Source organism: Huiozyma naganishii, chromosome 4 (genome assembly GCF_000348985.1).
Source record: "Huiozyma naganishii CBS 8797 chromosome 4, complete genome".
NCBI lineage: Eukaryota > Fungi > Ascomycota > Saccharomycetes > Saccharomycetales > Saccharomycetaceae > Huiozyma > Huiozyma naganishii.
In genome coordinates, this window is record NC_035925.1 from 717,228 (window position 1) to 733,390 (window position 16,163).

General features: G+C 48.0%; 13 protein-coding genes across 13 annotated transcripts; 6 read left to right on the forward strand and 7 right to left on the reverse strand.

Moving 5' to 3' along the window:
* Positions 1-44: 44 nt before the first annotated feature.
* On the reverse strand, positions 45-593 carry CAX4 (dolichyldiphosphatase; the record flags this gene model as incomplete). The annotated part of the gene is made up of 1 exon (XM_022607829.1): positions 45-593. One exon carries the CDS (start codon positions 591-593, stop codon positions 45-47), a length of 549 nt encoding a protein of 182 aa, XP_022464386.1.
* A 262-nt stretch (positions 594-855) lies between these two features.
* Positions 856-1,116, reverse strand: ACB1 (long-chain fatty acid transporter ACB1; the record flags this gene model as incomplete). Its single annotated transcript, XM_022607831.1, has 1 exon — positions 856-1,116. One exon carries the CDS (start codon positions 1,114-1,116, stop codon positions 856-858), a length of 261 nt encoding a protein of 86 aa, XP_022464387.1.
* A 982-nt stretch (positions 1,117-2,098) lies between these two features.
* On the reverse strand, positions 2,099-2,806 carry KNAG0D03960 (exportin family protein; the record flags this gene model as incomplete). The annotated part of the gene is made up of 1 exon (XM_022607832.1): positions 2,099-2,806. One exon carries the CDS (start codon positions 2,804-2,806, stop codon positions 2,099-2,101), a length of 708 nt encoding a protein of 235 aa, XP_022464388.1.
* A 118-nt stretch (positions 2,807-2,924) lies between these two features.
* KNAG0D03970 (uncharacterized protein) lies at positions 2,925-3,734 on the forward strand (the record flags this gene model as incomplete). The annotated part of the gene is made up of 1 exon (XM_022607833.1): positions 2,925-3,734. The coding sequence occupies one exon, from the start codon at positions 2,925-2,927 to the stop codon at positions 3,732-3,734; it is 810 nt and encodes a 269-aa protein (XP_022464389.1).
* Positions 3,735-3,821: 87 nt separating this feature from the next.
* KSS1 (mitogen-activated serine/threonine-protein kinase KSS1) lies at positions 3,822-4,943 on the forward strand (the record flags this gene model as incomplete). Its single annotated transcript, XM_022607834.1, has 1 exon — positions 3,822-4,943. One exon carries the CDS (start codon positions 3,822-3,824, stop codon positions 4,941-4,943), a length of 1,122 nt encoding a protein of 373 aa, XP_022464390.1.
* A 266-nt stretch (positions 4,944-5,209) lies between these two features.
* On the forward strand, positions 5,210-6,310 carry BUD9 (Bud9p; the record flags this gene model as incomplete). Its single annotated transcript, XM_022607835.1, has 1 exon — positions 5,210-6,310. The coding sequence occupies one exon, from the start codon at positions 5,210-5,212 to the stop codon at positions 6,308-6,310; it is 1,101 nt and encodes a 366-aa protein (XP_022464391.1).
* Positions 6,311-6,468: 158 nt separating this feature from the next.
* On the forward strand, positions 6,469-7,251 carry MTE1 (Mte1p; the record flags this gene model as incomplete). The annotated part of the gene is made up of 1 exon (XM_022607836.1): positions 6,469-7,251. The coding sequence occupies one exon, from the start codon at positions 6,469-6,471 to the stop codon at positions 7,249-7,251; it is 783 nt and encodes a 260-aa protein (XP_022464392.1).
* A 128-nt stretch (positions 7,252-7,379) lies between these two features.
* On the reverse strand, positions 7,380-8,390 carry KNAG0D04010 (transaldolase; the record flags this gene model as incomplete). Its single annotated transcript, XM_022607837.1, has 1 exon — positions 7,380-8,390. The coding sequence occupies one exon, from the start codon at positions 8,388-8,390 to the stop codon at positions 7,380-7,382; it is 1,011 nt and encodes a 336-aa protein (XP_022464393.1).
* Positions 8,391-8,870: 480 nt separating this feature from the next.
* Positions 8,871-10,331, reverse strand: RME1 (Rme1p; the record flags this gene model as incomplete). The annotated part of the gene is made up of 1 exon (XM_022607838.1): positions 8,871-10,331. The coding sequence occupies one exon, from the start codon at positions 10,329-10,331 to the stop codon at positions 8,871-8,873; it is 1,461 nt and encodes a 486-aa protein (XP_022464394.1).
* Positions 10,332-11,603: 1,272 nt separating this feature from the next.
* On the forward strand, positions 11,604-12,194 carry SCM4 (Scm4p; the record flags this gene model as incomplete). Its single annotated transcript, XM_022607839.1, has 1 exon — positions 11,604-12,194. The coding sequence occupies one exon, from the start codon at positions 11,604-11,606 to the stop codon at positions 12,192-12,194; it is 591 nt and encodes a 196-aa protein (XP_022464395.1).
* Positions 12,195-13,353: 1,159 nt separating this feature from the next.
* Positions 13,354-14,670, forward strand: FMP48 (protein kinase FMP48; the record flags this gene model as incomplete). The annotated part of the gene is made up of 1 exon (XM_022607840.1): positions 13,354-14,670. The coding sequence occupies one exon, from the start codon at positions 13,354-13,356 to the stop codon at positions 14,668-14,670; it is 1,317 nt and encodes a 438-aa protein (XP_022464396.1).
* A 164-nt stretch (positions 14,671-14,834) lies between these two features.
* On the reverse strand, positions 14,835-15,476 carry MCO32 (Mco32p; the record flags this gene model as incomplete). The annotated part of the gene is made up of 1 exon (XM_022607842.1): positions 14,835-15,476. One exon carries the CDS (start codon positions 15,474-15,476, stop codon positions 14,835-14,837), a length of 642 nt encoding a protein of 213 aa, XP_022464397.1.
* Positions 15,477-15,575: 99 nt separating this feature from the next.
* On the reverse strand, positions 15,576-16,145 carry KNAG0D04060 (uncharacterized protein; the record flags this gene model as incomplete). Its single annotated transcript, XM_022607843.1, has 1 exon — positions 15,576-16,145. The coding sequence occupies one exon, from the start codon at positions 16,143-16,145 to the stop codon at positions 15,576-15,578; it is 570 nt and encodes a 189-aa protein (XP_022464398.1).
* Positions 16,146-16,163: the final 18 nt, after the last annotated feature.

Consider the following 16,163-nt stretch of genomic DNA (forward strand, 5'->3'; position numbering starts at 1 on the left):
ACCGTTCCCGGGTTTAACCCGTAACCCCTTACGGACCCCGAACCTTACCTACCAAACCAACCGGTACGGCACCCGAAACTAGGTCTCCCACCCACCACAACGGCGAGTGTAGTAGCTAAGGAGCATGAACAACCGACCTGCCACCCTACACATACTTGTTCCAGGGAGTGATAATTGAGGTATACCCTTGACGCTGCGATTGCTAGTGCCCCCGCCCATACGAGGAGCACGAGGGCGGTATTGCGTTGTAGTGGTTCTGGCCATTGGAGCGCGATCCTGAGTGTTAAGTATACCGCTGCGAACGCGACGAACTGTGCGTGGGCGCTGGGCATACCGTAACCTGGCCCACCGCCGTGTGGTTCCGGCCCGGGTCTGTTCTGTTTGAACAGTCGTTTGAGGATCTTGTTGAGGGCCTCGTTGAGTAGTTGTCCGGCAGCGACGAGCAGAGGTTCTAGTTCCCACGAGGTGATGAACCATGAGAGGTAGAACATGAGGATGAGGATCGGTGCGAGCGCGAGGTACGCACTGACGGTGCTTGCCCAGTCGGATGGGTTGTACAGGATGTACGTTTCGTCGAGCGGGACGAGGGACATGCTGGGGTGCTGGGGTGCTGCGGTAGCAGCGCAACAGCACCAACAACAAGAATAACAACAACAAGAATAACAACAACTTCAATAATAACAACTTCAAGAAGATCAGCAACGCACCGCCGCGCTTACAACAAACAAAGAAAATAATGAGATCGTTATATAGCAAAGGGAATAACCAAAGCTGACGCTTTGGTTATTCATCTAAGAAGTTCAATTAGCCTTGCAATTGAGTTACATACATACGCGAGCCAGCGCTTGCGGCAACTCACTGTTCAGCGGCAAACAGGTCCTCTACCAACTCTATATACAACTTCTCAGCCTCCTCGCCCGTCATCCCTCTCAACTTATCCCAAGCGTCCCACTTCGCCCTCTCCTTCATGCTGAACACGCCCGGCCTGTCCCCCACACAGTCGCCGACGGTCGCCTGCTTGTACAGCCCGTACAACCGCAACAGCACGTCGTTCCCTGGCTTCGTCGCCAGCGAGTTCACCTGTTTAGCCTTCTCCTCGAACAACTGCGAGACCATCTTGCCGTGATCACAACAGCAACCCCCAACTAACCGTCAAGCACCAGCACCCTCAGCCAGCCGTCACGGCGCAGAACCCGTTTTTATAACAAAATGAGAGGTCCGCCAAGCTCTGTTGAGAGCGAGGCCGAAGACTGGGTAACAGCTACGTGTGACTACCTGTGACCACTCACGCTACTAACCGGTGCACAGCCTCTTGGGTGCTGCACCACACTGCCGCACAGACCACATTGAACCAGACTATGCTAAACACCAGTCAAAGCTGCCCATCCAACTCTCTGGGTTCTGATCCAGAGAGTGCGATACAGTACAGTGTAGCTGTTGTTATACAAAGAGGAAAGATTCCACTCTCACTTGGTCCTATATAGCAATGTACAAGGTAGAAGAAAGCAAGCACATAGTTACTCACTTAGTAATATAGACTATGGAAAACATTGTAGATCAGTACATGAGAAAGCTGAAGCCTTTCTTACAGCTGTGCCAGTTGCCGTGTCTTCGGCATCACCACTGCCAGTGGCACCGCTGTGTTATATTCGCAAGACATAAAACAGAGATTCGTGCAGTGCTGCCACATCGCCAAAGAATAGGCGCCGACGCCTCCTGCGTTAAGAAGAGAAGGAGGAGGACGTCTGAAACAGAGTTATTGCTTTGTTGTTAATACTACTTGCGAGCATACGTTAGTTCATCGGAATATGCGATATGAATAGCTGAGAGGATGCGATATCTTGTTTTGGTACACCAAAAAGATTGTTTCTGATACTTTCACAGAGATTATGCATTTGGTAGATCGCCAACTCTAAATCCCTCCAGTCAGTACTGCCCATTCTTGTACAAATCTCTGTGGATATGTGTCCATTGTATCGCTACAGTGTTCTACGATGACAGACAGTTCAACACCCACCGCTGACGCCAATCTTGCTAGTTGCTCTGTTATTTCTATGTCATCGTCATCTCTGGCATAAACCTTGTCTGTCAAGTTTAATTATCCCAGGAGAGCAAAATTTTCAAGTGGTTTCATCTTCTTTGATATTATTTCGACGAGACATTTGGAACATGCGATTTTGGTCCCTGAGAAATCCAGGAAACTGAAAATGACGGCTATGCACTCCGGATTAATTATTAAGTTCACATCAATCCAGAGTATGTACGATCCAATGCATGATAATGTCAGTATTGCTATTTCGGATAGTTCACTGGAATGCTGGGTGGTAGATATTACACTTTTCAATGGGTTAATCCATATAACGGCAAGGCTGCTGATATCTTGCATTCTCATCGTATCTTTCAAATAATTATTTTTCACTTGAGTGGCCTTAGACCTGACATAGGTTTGATCTGCTATCTCCGAATTGATAAAAAGACAAATTCTGTTGAAATAATCGATACCGACCGGGGAGTAACCACCCGGCGTTGAACTTTCAAGCAGCGGTTGAACGTTTAACAGAGTGATTATATCCTGGAAAAAAGTGTCCCATTGATTCCCGTTTATTTCACCGTATGTGTTGTAGAATATTTTGGTCAGAAGGTCCACTATTTTATTTCTTAAATGGACATTTGATTCAACTTTCTTTCGAAGCAAGTCCAAAACGGTTTGCTTGACAAAACTTATGATATTACTATTTGTAGAGTTTATCCCGACAATGTCATTCAGTGCTTGTCGTTGACACCCTGGCATTGAAGGCCACGACATGCACTGCACTCTGCGGGGGCCCAGGCTGTGCTGTTTCTTGGGTGTTACCCGGTTGTTTAGCTAGTGTTTCTGTTATGACTGTCGCAGAAAGGCGAGCGGTTCAACTGAGGAGGGACAGATGACAGCAGAGGAGTTTACCGTAAACAGGGACCCAAGACAATTGCTGATGGCTGATTTGGAACCGTTCCCTTCGTACCACGGCAGTGGAGAGCTGGACAAAGAAGACCGTGTGGATGGTGGCAGTGCGAGTAGTACTGGGACCAGTAGCGGGAGTGACTCTGCGTTAGCACTAGCAGCTGGCGCTAGTGCTAACACCAGTGCAGGGTCTGCCGGCGGTAGGTCCCGCGCGTCCTCCCTCAGCACGTCGGACCCGAATGAGCCCGTGCAGGATCACCGGCGTAGAAGGTCTTCCTCACTCATCTCGCACGTCGAGCAGGAAACTTTGGAAGATGAAAACGATCAACATGTGTTCCCAAACCTTAACGCCTCGTGGGTCTCTCAACGTGGTGCGTGGATCATCCACCTCGTGGTGATCGTGCTTTTGAAACTGTTCTATAACCTGCTACCGGGGCTCAACGGAAGAAAGATGTCCTGGACTCTCACTAATATGACTTACAACATAGGCATGTACGTCATGTTCCATCTGATAAAGGGCACTCCGTTCGACTTCAACGGCGGTGCGTACGATAACCTCACCATGTGGGAACAGATAGACAACGAGACTTTGTACTCCCCCTCTAGAAAGTTCATCATCTGTGTCCCCATCGCTTTGTTCATCTTGGCAACACATTACTCGCAATTCAGCTTCAAGTTGTTCATCTTTAACTTCGTCGTCACTTTCTGCGTCGGGATACTACCAAAACTACCTGTCACCCACAGACTGCGCGTATACATCCCTTTTGTCAACCAACCGCAACAGATCAGCTGAACAAGTTTATATATATATATATACACGTATATATCATTAAATTTACATACAAACGCCCAACTCAAAGACACCAAGAGCACAAGCCGAATGTCCCGCACTATCACGTTCGATATCCCGTCCAGTTACAAACTCATAGACCTCATCGGCGAAGGCGCATACGGGACAGTATGTTCCGCTTTACACAAACCATCACAGGTCAAAGTGGCCATCAAGAAGATCCAACCTTTCTCCAAACGCATGTTCGTCACACGAACACTCCGTGAGATCAAATTACTCCGGTTCTTCCACGCTCACGAAAACATCATCAGTATCCTCGACCAAGTCACACCGCAAACCGTACAAGAGTTACAAGCAGTGTACATCGTCCAAGAACTAATGGAGACGGACTTACACCGTGTCCTTGCCGCACAGAGACTCAGCGACGATCACATCCAGTACTTCGTGTACCAGACCCTAAGGGCACTCAAGGCGATCCACTCAGCGGGTGTCATACACAGAGACATCAAACCGTCAAACCTTCTCCTCAACTCGAACTGTGACTTGAAAGTATGCGATTTCGGACTCGCCCGATGTCTGCAGAGCTCATCCGCGTCCCGTGAGACTATGTTCGGGTTCATGACCGAGTACGTAGCTACAAGGTGGTACCGTGCCCCCGAGATCATGCTCTCCTTCCAAGAGTACACCACGGCAATGGATATCTGGTCGGTAGGGTGTATCCTAGCGGAGATGCTCTTGGGGAGACCGCTGTTCCCAGGCAGGGACTACCACCACCAACTGTGGCTCATCCTTGAAATCCTGGGGACACCACACCCTGCAGACTTCGACCAGATCAAGTCCCGCCGGGCAAGGGAGTACATCGCGGGGATGCCCCTCAGGCAGAGGAAACCTTGGGACTTGGTGTTCTCCAGGCCCATAGATACAAGTTTACTCGATTTGCTCACAAGAATGCTCACGTTCAACCCGGACAACCGCATCACGGCCCACGAGGCATTAGAACACGCGTACCTCGCTCCCTACCATGACCCAACAGACGAACCGGCGTACCAACCGCTCGATGTCGAAACGGACGCATTCTGGAAGATGGACAACAACATCGAAGCGGCAGTAACCAGCACGGTACAAGACGACGAAGACGCAGATGAGGACGACGCCACGATGCACACGCTCAAGCGACTGCTCTTCGAAGAATTGCACAAGCCGCTCCTGTGACCGCATCAAAGGTTCGAACCAGCTCAAACAAATAAAAAGACCAGCATCGATGGTGTTGACACAACAAGAGGCAAGCGCTGTACCTGGCAGCGCAGGCCCGCTGTCTCGAGTGCACCAGTATGTATATATACACACACGCGAGTGTGTGCGTGCGTAGTTGTGCACCCGTGAGTCAGGCACTTGACGTAGTCTGAAACATCTTATTGGGATACGCACCTACTGTAACATTAACATACCCATTACATATTCCCTCTCTGCCTCTTGCAATGCCGGAACCGTCAAGGAGGAGAGCACCGCTGTACAGCGAAGTAGCAGGGAGTGACCCGAGGGAGGGGACACCCGCCAGTATCGCGAAATCATACAGCGTCTTGCTGAACGACTCACATATGCAACAACATAGGGCGTCCAAGTCCGTCTCCGACTGGCTCACCACTGCGGGGGAAAGCAGTTCCGATGGCGAGGGCGAAGAGCAGGGACAGGGACGCTTGAGAACCTTCCAGCATAGGAACGCCAGCGGGAACACACTCTCCACGTCAGTATTGCTAAATACGGCCGTACAACCGGGCCTCATCGAGGAATCGATCGAAACAGCAGCGGAACAACTCAAAAGCGACTTCGCGTGGGGGGAACACCACCGCCAGAACTCGCCCACATCACTCATCAACTTCCCATTGCACGAGTTCCACATACCGCGAAGGTCAATGCTCCCGTCCCCCTCGCACAGGATAGAGTCGTCGACTCCATCGGCAAGCAGACCCAGGAAACCGCTAGTGTCACCAATATTTAATGCACCGTCATCACCTTCCATTAGCGAGGACCCCTGGATCCATACTGGAATACAACACGCGAGCAGCTCAGACGTGTACGAGAACGAGAAACCGACCAGAGTCGCATCTTCCCCGCTAAGAGAGTTCTCAATGGGAAACCCCCCCCACCAGTACGACGACGACGACGACGGAGAGACTTCATCAGTGATCTCGGACAGTGAGTCCACAGCAACTGGAAGGACACCCTACCATTCCCAGAGGATAGACTCGTCGTCGATGGAATCGCTTAAGTTGCAGGACTGCTCCTTCAAAGACATATTCGACCCGGCAAAAGTATGCCTCGTCCTCGTCGCCGGGTTGCTCGTCCCACCATCGCTGTTCATCGTCTACTTTTGTAAGGGGGACGGTATGCTTGGGTCAGACTACAACGTGCTGAGGCTCATCCTCAACGCAAACCACCGTGCCGCTGTGCTGAAGGGGTTCATCTGGGACATCGATGTCGACTGGTTCAGAAACTGGTGCCTCTTGTTAGCCATCTTGGAGACACTGCTCGTCCTTGCAGCGGTCGCCATTGCATTCGGTGTTGGGTTAACACGGTGACCAGTCCGCGAAGTCCGCCATCGCTTTGGTCCCTGTTCTGTGTGCCGACGTCCTTTAACCTTCTCAACATTTTCCACCTTTGAAGAACAACCACCGGTCATCGACCACTTAAATGCAGAACAGAAGACGGACGGACTGCGCGGGACACGCTCTGAACGATGATCTCACACATCGTCGAGTACCAGTGCCAGTACTCGAGCCAGGTGATGAAGAAGCACAAGAGCTGGTACGACGGGAGGTTGAAGTACTTCAAGGCGAATAGCAGGTTCATGCTGTACTCCGAGGACAACGTGCAGCTGGGCAGTGCGTTTGTCACCAGTGAGAGACAGGTACAACAGTTCCTGGACCCTGCTGGGTTTGAGTGCCAGGAACACAAAATCTTCGGCGCGTTTGTCGTGGTCATATACGAGGTGCTCAAAGAGTACGACAGGGAGATCCAGCACATCACGGCCCGTGACACTCGAGCGGCCAAGCCGTCTGCTAACTGTAACGCCACTGGGGAGGCGCCAAGGGCGAAGTGTGCTGTTCGGCCCACTTTGAAGAAAAGAGTGCTAATCGATACTAGCACTGAGCGAGAGGGGTACACAACAACCGGGCTGGCGTTGAAGTGGAACAAACCGTTCAAACCACCTCGGATGGTCCCCCGAGATAGTGGGAACCGACCTGCCGTGAGAGATTCCCGTGTCAAAAGAGAAGTGGGCACCACTACGAAGATGAGGTCGACCCCAGCAGAAGTAGTGGACACTCCCGCTGCGCCACCTAAGCACAAGAACAAAGCTATTCACACAACGACTGTACAGATCCAGACTGATCGAAGTACACCGCGACCTACAGCTTACATTAAAACTGCACGGAAAGCAGTTCATGATACCCACTTCAGAAGTCGGAATTTTGCTCCCATCAGAAGGATCGCACACAATCCGATAGTACTCCCCAAGTGAGCGGGATACACCACTTCTTCTCATATAATGAATGATATAGCATAAAACTAATGTAAAACCGTATAGAAAGGCATCCTGTTCGTGTGGACGATATGATAAAACTGAAGGTAAGCCGCCTAGGCAGCAAATCAAGCGGTGACTTTCTTCTCTAATAGCTCTTGCAAAGTCACAGCATCTGCTGCGAACTTTCTGATCCCGTCTGCCAATTTAGAGGTGGCCATCTCATCCTCACACATCGCGAAGCGGAACTTGGACTCGTTGTTGATGTAAGAGATCTTTTCACCGCCCTCCCTCTTGGCAATTTCCGGGGTTAAAACAGTCGGCACGGATTCAGAACTGTCCATGAGTTTGTCCAATACAGACAATGGGAGGGTCATGTTGTCCAAACCGGCTAGTGCTTTAACTTCGTCGATAGTTCTTAGCGAAGCGGCCATGACGATGGTTTTGTACCCGTGCTTCTTGTAGTAATTGTAGATATTCTTCACAGAGATGATGCCCGGGTTGTCTTCAGAGGTGTACTGTTTCCCAGTCTTTGCCGTGTAGAAGTCAACAATTCTACCGACGAAGGGGGACACAAGCGCCACACGCGCTTCCGCACAGGCGACTGCCTGCGCAAAGGAAAACAGCAGTGTCAAGTTGGTGTGGATACCATGCTCCTTCTCCAACACCTTCGCCGCGTTGATACCTTCCCATGTGGATGCAATCTTGATGTAAACACGATCCTTGTCAATACCTTCCTCCTTGTACAGCTCTATAATCCGTAGCGCCTTCTTGATGGTTGCCTCTTTGTCAAAGGATAGACGGGCATCAACTTCCGTGGAAACCATCCCGGGCACGATCTTCAAGATCGACGTCCCAAACTCCACTAGCAGCTTGTCCATCGCACAGCACACCTGCTCATCGGTGGTCGTGCCGTGCTGCTTCCCGTACTGGACCGCGTTGTCAATCAAGGTCTGGTAGTCACTCTTTTTAGACGCCGCCAGGATCAGGGACGGGTTCGTCGTAGAATCCTGTGGATCGTATTTGGCAATAGCTTTGAAGTCACCAGAATCAGCAACCACACGAGTCCCAGCGGCTTTCAAATTATCAAGTGCACTGCATTCACCTTCAACCTTCTGCTTCTTAACACCTAGCGTCATGTTATCCGTCTGTTGTCTTGCAATTTGTTGAGATAGTAAAGAAAGCATCCAATAAAGAGACGTATACTCAACAACAGTTCCAAGAGATACAAACGTTGCAGTTTATATATGCCCTTTTAAGGTGTCATTGGGAAGCCTAGCCTCCCAGATACCAGAACCTGTTTCTCCCCTTTAAAATTTAGGGTATTCCCTTGTGTTGGAACACCCATTGCTTAGCTACAACAAACTGAAATTAATGTTGTATTAACACATACATCGACAGGCCATGGTAGAGGAGGTGTCACATGGGTTTACTGCCTTGAGAGGGGGGCATACTTGACCCTGTTACCATATGCCCGTATAGTCAATCTTTTACGTTAACTGCATATAAAAAAAAAGAGGTGCCATTGGGATGTGACTTTCTGTTTCTCAGTGATGCATAGCGTATTTGCTCTATGTACTACAACAACGTGCATACATATATATGTACAGAGGGGAAAGTCACTTCTTCGTTTTGTACCTTTTCTTTGCGAGATTCTTCTTGATGTAGGTTATATGCTCGCCTTCTGTGAGATTTTCTGGGCAGATTTCCAGCAGATGCTTTAACTTCTTGTTGAACCGAGAGTCGCTCTTTTCGTGTACTATCGCAAAATGCCTGTTGTATGCGTCCTTTCTGTAAAACTTCTTGTCACAATACTTGTTTGGACAATCTATCGCTGGGTATGCCTCATCCTTCAAGTTCAAGTATTTTTTCAACCCGGTTTGCAGTTCGTGTTTGTGCTGTATCGCACAGTGTCGTCTCAGATCAGACCGGCGAGGTAACCCTAATATCTTCCAGGGGCACAACGGGAATGGGCACTTGAATTTCCTCTTGATCTTAAAGTCGTCCATGTGCGCCGCATACTCGAAAATCGTGGAAAACGTTTCAGGACAGTGGGCACACCTATAACTACCGCGCTTCTGCTTCTTGCGTATGGCCTCCAATAAGGGTTGATCCAGATTGAGCTGGTCCACTAGTGACAGGTTGTTTGTCGTTACTGGTGGTGTTGGTAGATTGTTCTCATCGCTCGATCCAGTTAATTCGTTTGAAGGTGACTGGCTGTCGGACAGATGAGGCATTTCGAGCGGAAGAAGCGTTTGGCTTAGGGGATGGTCAAATGAGGTATCTAATAGAACAGCTGCAAAGTCTATGGGTTCTGCAATATTATTGTCATTACTGTTACTCTCCTCCAACGAGGTCGTCAAATTTTGAGGAGAAATGTTAGAGAAATTTGGCGACAGGTTCAAATACGGTGCACTTGCTAAAGAGTCTAAATTGTATTGCGGTAATGTATGCGATTTGGCCGGTGTGGTCATTAAATCGTTATTAGGTTTTGTTACAGGAACTCTTTCTGTCCAAGTACTACACACAGGAGCTGGATTGGTAAAATGCTTTGGTAATTCGTGTGCAAATTCGTCATTAGAAGAATTGTCACTATCGTCAAGTTCATCTATAATCAGCCGCTTGTTCGAGTAATGCCTTTTCCTCTTCTTGCTGTTAGGTACTTTCTTGACCAAGTTACCACTGGCAATTCTCTTTGCCAGGTTAGTAGCTTCATTCTGGAAGCTCATTTTGAAACTTAATAGCTCCTCCTCTTTAGATTTAGCTGATTGTGGTGGAGGTGCAATTTCAGGCGATGGGGTTTCGGCCTCAACGATATCAGCTTCGTCTTCGAAGGGGATATCTGAAACCGGTACTGCGTATACATTCTCGATGAAAGATGTTACTGGTGTGGGCAGCTGTACATTTAAGTCGGGTTGTCTTAGCCTTGAGGAAGCATTCCCAGATGTTATAGAGAGGAAATTTGATAGTTGGTCGAAGGTCACAACGTTATTCTGCTCACGTATTATGTCGACAACGTTATTCTGGCGATTGCTCCGTGTCACATATGAGGATTGGTCAACACTATTACCATAATCCATGGCTGTTTCGTTTCGCTTTATTTTTAATACTTCGAGCGTTGGGAGTATGTGCAGTTGGAAAGAGCGTTTAATAAATAGTAACCTCAAATATAGCAAAGTGAGATGAGAAGGGATATTGGTACGTCGGTTATATGTCCAGCTGAAACACAGAAAGAAAAAACGAGGAAAAATGAAAGGAAGAAAGAAACAAAATGAGTCGAAACCTACAGTAAATTTTCCCCAATAGCTGCGTCTTTGCGTGGGAGTAGAGATAGCGGGAAGTCTGTGCTAAAAACCAGCAGCAAAAAAATTGAAAATGGATTTAGAGTAGGACAAGCAAGACCAGGGGAAAAAAATTTCACGGAGGAGTGCCGTGAGAGCATTTTGCACAAGTATTTTCTTTTTCTCCTATCAAGTTTGTTTGTCTTTTCATGGCACCCTCAGAGAAACCTGCGGAGGCAGCTCTTTTTTTGATGCATTTTTCTACACACTTTTCAACGAGTTCATGATGAAACGCACAACCAAAAAAAGAAAAATAAGTGATTTTTGCAGCGATGTTTTGCACTCTGAAGGGTCGTTTAAAAAATGTCGCCCGTTTTCATTGGGCTGCAACAGGTTCCCCACTGGACGAGCGCAATTTTGATGCATTCTTTCGTCATGTTTGCTTGTCTCAATCAAATAATCAATAAAAAGCATACTCAGCACCCTAGTTTCCACCTCGACAAACCGGCAATCCTCTTGGCATAGTATAACCTAGCAATATTTAGTAAGACAGTAGCATGCTCCGGTATAACACCGCTCTGTTTGTGTAATCTTGCAGCGACTGTTGTGTTTTTGTCTAGCAGGCGCATGATTGTGGTGGAGACAACACACAAAAACTGAACGAACTGCTCGTTATGAACACTCAATCGCAATACCTAAAAGCTCAAAACCGTTACTCAAGACGTTAATGGCGTCCTATCCCGATCTCACACCTTATCATGTCGAAAACAACATCTTGCCACTTTGAATATTGATAGCAGTGTTATTACACCTGTACCGTATTCCTTGTATAGCTCACAGACTGCGGGAACAGTAGCTGCCCAGGTGCTACTGTTTGTTTGGGTGTAGAGTTGAAGAAGAAGAGGATGGGCAGTGGTAGCATCATTATCTACGACATTTCTTTTACATCTACTATACTAGCAAGTGCCATCTTCGTGAATTTTTCGTTCATATTTTCGTTTTTTACTAACTGACAGAGAATCGAGTGGTTGATTCAGCAGCGGTGCCACTGACCAAAGGAAACTGATCACCATGCCCTTGACTGCTTCTAACATATACAAAGGTATTGCCATTTCATCGCTTGGGCTCTATGCCGGTCTTGTTTCGACCACCACAGCAGTGAAGGTTTTAGCCCCCGCGAATGTTTCAAAGAACTCTCTGGGACACACTTACTGCATCATTGCCATTGGCGGGACCATTATTGGTCTCACAGCTACTGCTACATTTGGTGTGAGCTATTATTTGTCCCCCAGTAAAGACGCATCTTTACTGTTTAGTTTGGCAGTGGTTCCGGTCACTGGGCTATACTTATGGGCGTCGAATAAAATCGTCTCATGTTTTTTCGCTGTAGGCAGCGAAAGCAGACGGCCTGAACCGGAATCAACAGGTAAGAATGTTGAATTACCACCTAATCACCCTTCCGTTTACGGGGAAAACGGGGAAAAACTAAAGTGCCCCTTTGGTAACGGGGCGGACTCCGCAGCGAAGAGACCAACGTTGTCAGGCAAGATTTTAGCGTGGCAGGGATGCCAAAAAATCCTATCCTCCATGAATCCACACTTGGTAGTAGCCTCTACAGCCGGTATTATCGGATTCTCCAAAGCCGTTTTTCAATCAATGTAACTAAATAGGATTCATCGCTGAATAGGGACGGGCCAATGTATACAATATTTATTATTTTCCTTTGCTTCTCGACCAAGCCGTGCTTGGCTACATCCTGGTCTGGATGATTTTCAAAGGCACTAGAAGGTGTGGGGAAGCGATGCTTTGTCAGAACCTCGGAGATTCTGGAACTAGCACATGCTGACGAATACGGTCTGAATCCGAAAATTCAGAAAGAAAAAAGGGTACACTAGCATGGCACACACACAACTGGAGCTACCCCGCACCGTTCAATACAACCGGAAATGCCAGCTTGCCTTTTCCTGCTTACGGTCGTACAAGCCGATGAACGCGTATCTCGGAAGCTGTATCTCTTTCGAGTGTTGATTTCTTAATCCACACGGCGGTGCTTACGCCCCACCTCCGCCTCCGCCTGCCCCATGTGGGAGCCCGGTCCCCCCTTTGCTCCCCTACGCCCACTAAAATGCCGTAGCAGCGCGCTCGCTTAGTTAGATAGGAGTCTGGGTATTTTGTAATCCGCTTTTTCTGCGCATAGCCACACATCCGTCCCCGTTTCTTTTTTGCGTTTTCTCTCTTCTGAGAAAAATAGGGAGAGAGGAAAGTCGCGGCAAATAGGAGAAACAATGGAGACGGAGACCGCGGGCCACAGGCCGTTTCCCCTTCGAAGCTTTTCTCCCTGCGGGCGGTTCTGGGCATGGAAGCTTTCGTCAGCTGTGGTTCCGGGAGATTTCAGATTTCCTCGAGAGGAGAAAGAAAAGAAGAGGGGTTCCCGGTAGTTTTCTGGCCGTGTTCTGCCCGTTTTCTGTCCAGTAAAATTAGGAGAAAAAAGTGATGATCCGTGGGTACCCATTCCTTTCAATTGATGTGCATTATATTGCTAAACGCCGTAGATAGGGCGGAAAAGTGGGGAGTAGTGGCTCTCGTGTGTAACTCGGCGAATATGTTTGACGGTGCATCGGAGTCTTCAGCCCCCAAAATGTATCTTTTCTTGACGATATATATATATCTGGGATACTGTTTCAGTCATCAGGCATTTTGTCTTACTAGTCATTGGATCACTGTTTTGGATCCGTCAATAAGCTCGTGTTTTCTATTCTGAGTCACTTTACTTTATAGTTTTCCACTGTGAGATAGTACAATAATATTGCGCCCCGCCAAGATGGTTTTTGACAAACAGATATATAGCAAGATCAAAAAGCTCCAGACTGGGACTTTCTCGACAGTTTACAAGGCATGGTCCTCCGAACGGAACGAGTACGTCGCTTTGAAAGTGATGCCCAAGGATAAAATCTCGGAGGAGGCTATGCTCAACGAAATAAAAGTGATGCAGAAGCTGGGCAATACGCACCCTAACATTTGCTCCATGTTGAGTTTCCACGAGGATGAATCGTGCTGCATTTTGGAACTGCAATACTGCGAATGTGGTGACATGTACGATTTCCTTGACATTGCAAAACAACAGGGCGATCCAGTATCCCCCTCTCTATTGCAGCTGGATTTCCAAAACATCGTGAACCAACTGTTTTCGGCAGTGCAGTACGCCCACTCTTTGGGGATCGCCCATAGAGACATCAAACCGGAGAATGTCCTCTTGACCAAGGAGGGGAACGTGAAACTTGCCGACTGGGGGCATGGGACCTTTGATTCGCGTTCGTACGAGTTCAACATCGGTACAGACCATTACCGCAGTCCAGAAACTTTCTACTCCGAGGATGGGTACGACCCAGTGCTTGCAGATTACTGGTCTGTAGGTGTTACTCTACTGTTTTTGATATTCGGGACAACACCTTTCAAGAGTGCATCGTTGGATATTGCTAGGACAAGGTGTCTTGACTTCCACCAATTTATGAAGAATCCACAAGACTATATCTTCCGGCTGTACATAGCGCCCATCTTCAATGCGTACGAGAGTACAGGGAAGGAGGGTCCCGTGTATGCAGCGCACAGAAACGGTAAAGCCGCGCTGTATGTGTGGCAAGACTTGATCAACATTCACGACACTGTTTATCTGTGCCGGCTTATAGTGGGTATGTTGATGGTTATCGATGCAAACTCCCGTTCGTTGAACGACTGCTTGGAAGCCTGCAACAGGCTGTGGGATTCCAAGCTTATTGCAAGCCAGAAGTCAAATGACTCTAATACACCAGATGGGCAAACGTCACTCGTGGGTAGTGAAAGTGAAAGCGATATCATGGACGCAGCACAAGTATACGAAAGCATGCCCTCCATTTCTGTCAGCAACAGTCAGTTCGGCAAAAATGAGTCCCCGCTTCAAGGCAGAGACAGCGACGCTGAATCCCTCTCTAGTTTAGCAAACAACGAGAATCTGGCTAGGTCGCCTGTAAGCAGTGGGAAGTCTGGAGGGTCGAGCAGCCCCCGGATGATGCCGTTTGACATGGAGTGCCTCACTCAAGGTTATTTGGATGCAGTCATGCTCAAGAATAACCAACCTGAGTACATGGAAAAAATTGCATAGAAAATACAATGGTGTCTGAAGGGGAACTTAGTCATCATTGAACCCCTCTTTTTTATATTCTCTTACTATACAATTAATATTCTTTATAATTATTCCCAGAATTATTCCCATTTGTTTGATTCTATCCTTGCGGGAAGGAGTTCTCCCTCCCCCCTTTAATACAATTAACATACAAACGGTAACTTGTTTGTTTTCTGTCCCATTTTCATGTTAACCATTTGTACTTTCTCAATGGTATGGACTAGGATTTTATCGCATGAGTCGTTGAGCTCCAATAGGAAAACGCCCCTCAGGGACTTGTAAGTTGTCTTGTCCCCAGTGTGTTCATCTGAGCCAGTTTGCCATTGTACAGAAATCTTCTCATTATTTGTCACTGACAGTTTGGGCAATTCACCAGCTACGACATCCAACGATATAATCTTCACTTTCTGGTTAGATTTATCGCCGAGGAGACTCGCCACGAGAATTCTGAGAGCACCCATTGTAGTGACGTAATGTTTCCTCCCCTGTATGGTGGGTATATACCCTAGGGAAAGTGGGAACAATCTCAGAGAGACAGAATCTTCGAGAGTACTGGGGGAGAGATCCCTCTGCAAGATGTTCGGTACGCCTGCATCTCGGAGATATTCTACCATTGACCCCAAATTTGCCCTTTTGGTTGCATCATTTACTAGATACCGTCTGGGAAACCTGTAGATATAGCGACCCTGAGGGATCCTTGTGTTGTTAGCACTGCGACACACGGTCAGAAACGTTCTCCGGAGCAGTTCCTTCTGTTTACCCACGACCGAAATCCCAAGAGACATCATCGCAAGGCTCGTGTTACAAAAATGAGAACTCCCGGCTGAGTGTGTTGCGTGTAGCTGAGGCTGGGGATGATCTTCACTCTCCCATCACCGTGCACCTTAACACTCTCTGTGCAACACGTGACCAACAAAAAAATGTCTCCTGAAAGGACAAGAATGCTCAAAAGTACAGACATATCGTATGTCCCGGACATTCTCAAATCCCACCACCCTGTCACGTGATACGGCACACTGCAGGGACGACACCCACACACCCACAGCCAAGAGTTTTTCCGGAAAAGAACGGAACAACCGAAAAACGACAGCAGAGACCCACCCACACCCCGCACTCTCTATTTCCCGTACGGCTCTACCAAATGGGGGGGGTGTCCCTTGTTCCTTTTTTTTCACTTCTCTCTCTCCCTGCGGGGATACACGCAGCGGCTCCAAAAAAAAGAAAAAAAGAAGAAGGAAGGAAGGAAAAAAAGTGTCACTATGGTGGGTGTTTTCCTGTAACGGCACTGCACTGCAGTTGCATTGCTCGTTTCTCATATCAGAGAGGATATTGCAGTCCTCTCTGGATTCATCGCTCTTTGCAGTGAATTTGAACAGTAGCTCGTTTCTGCGACTCTGAGAAAACTTCAAACTGTGTAATCGAACTGTGTCAAGAGCAATGCTTGTGTCCTGCATGTAGTATATAAAGTGTAG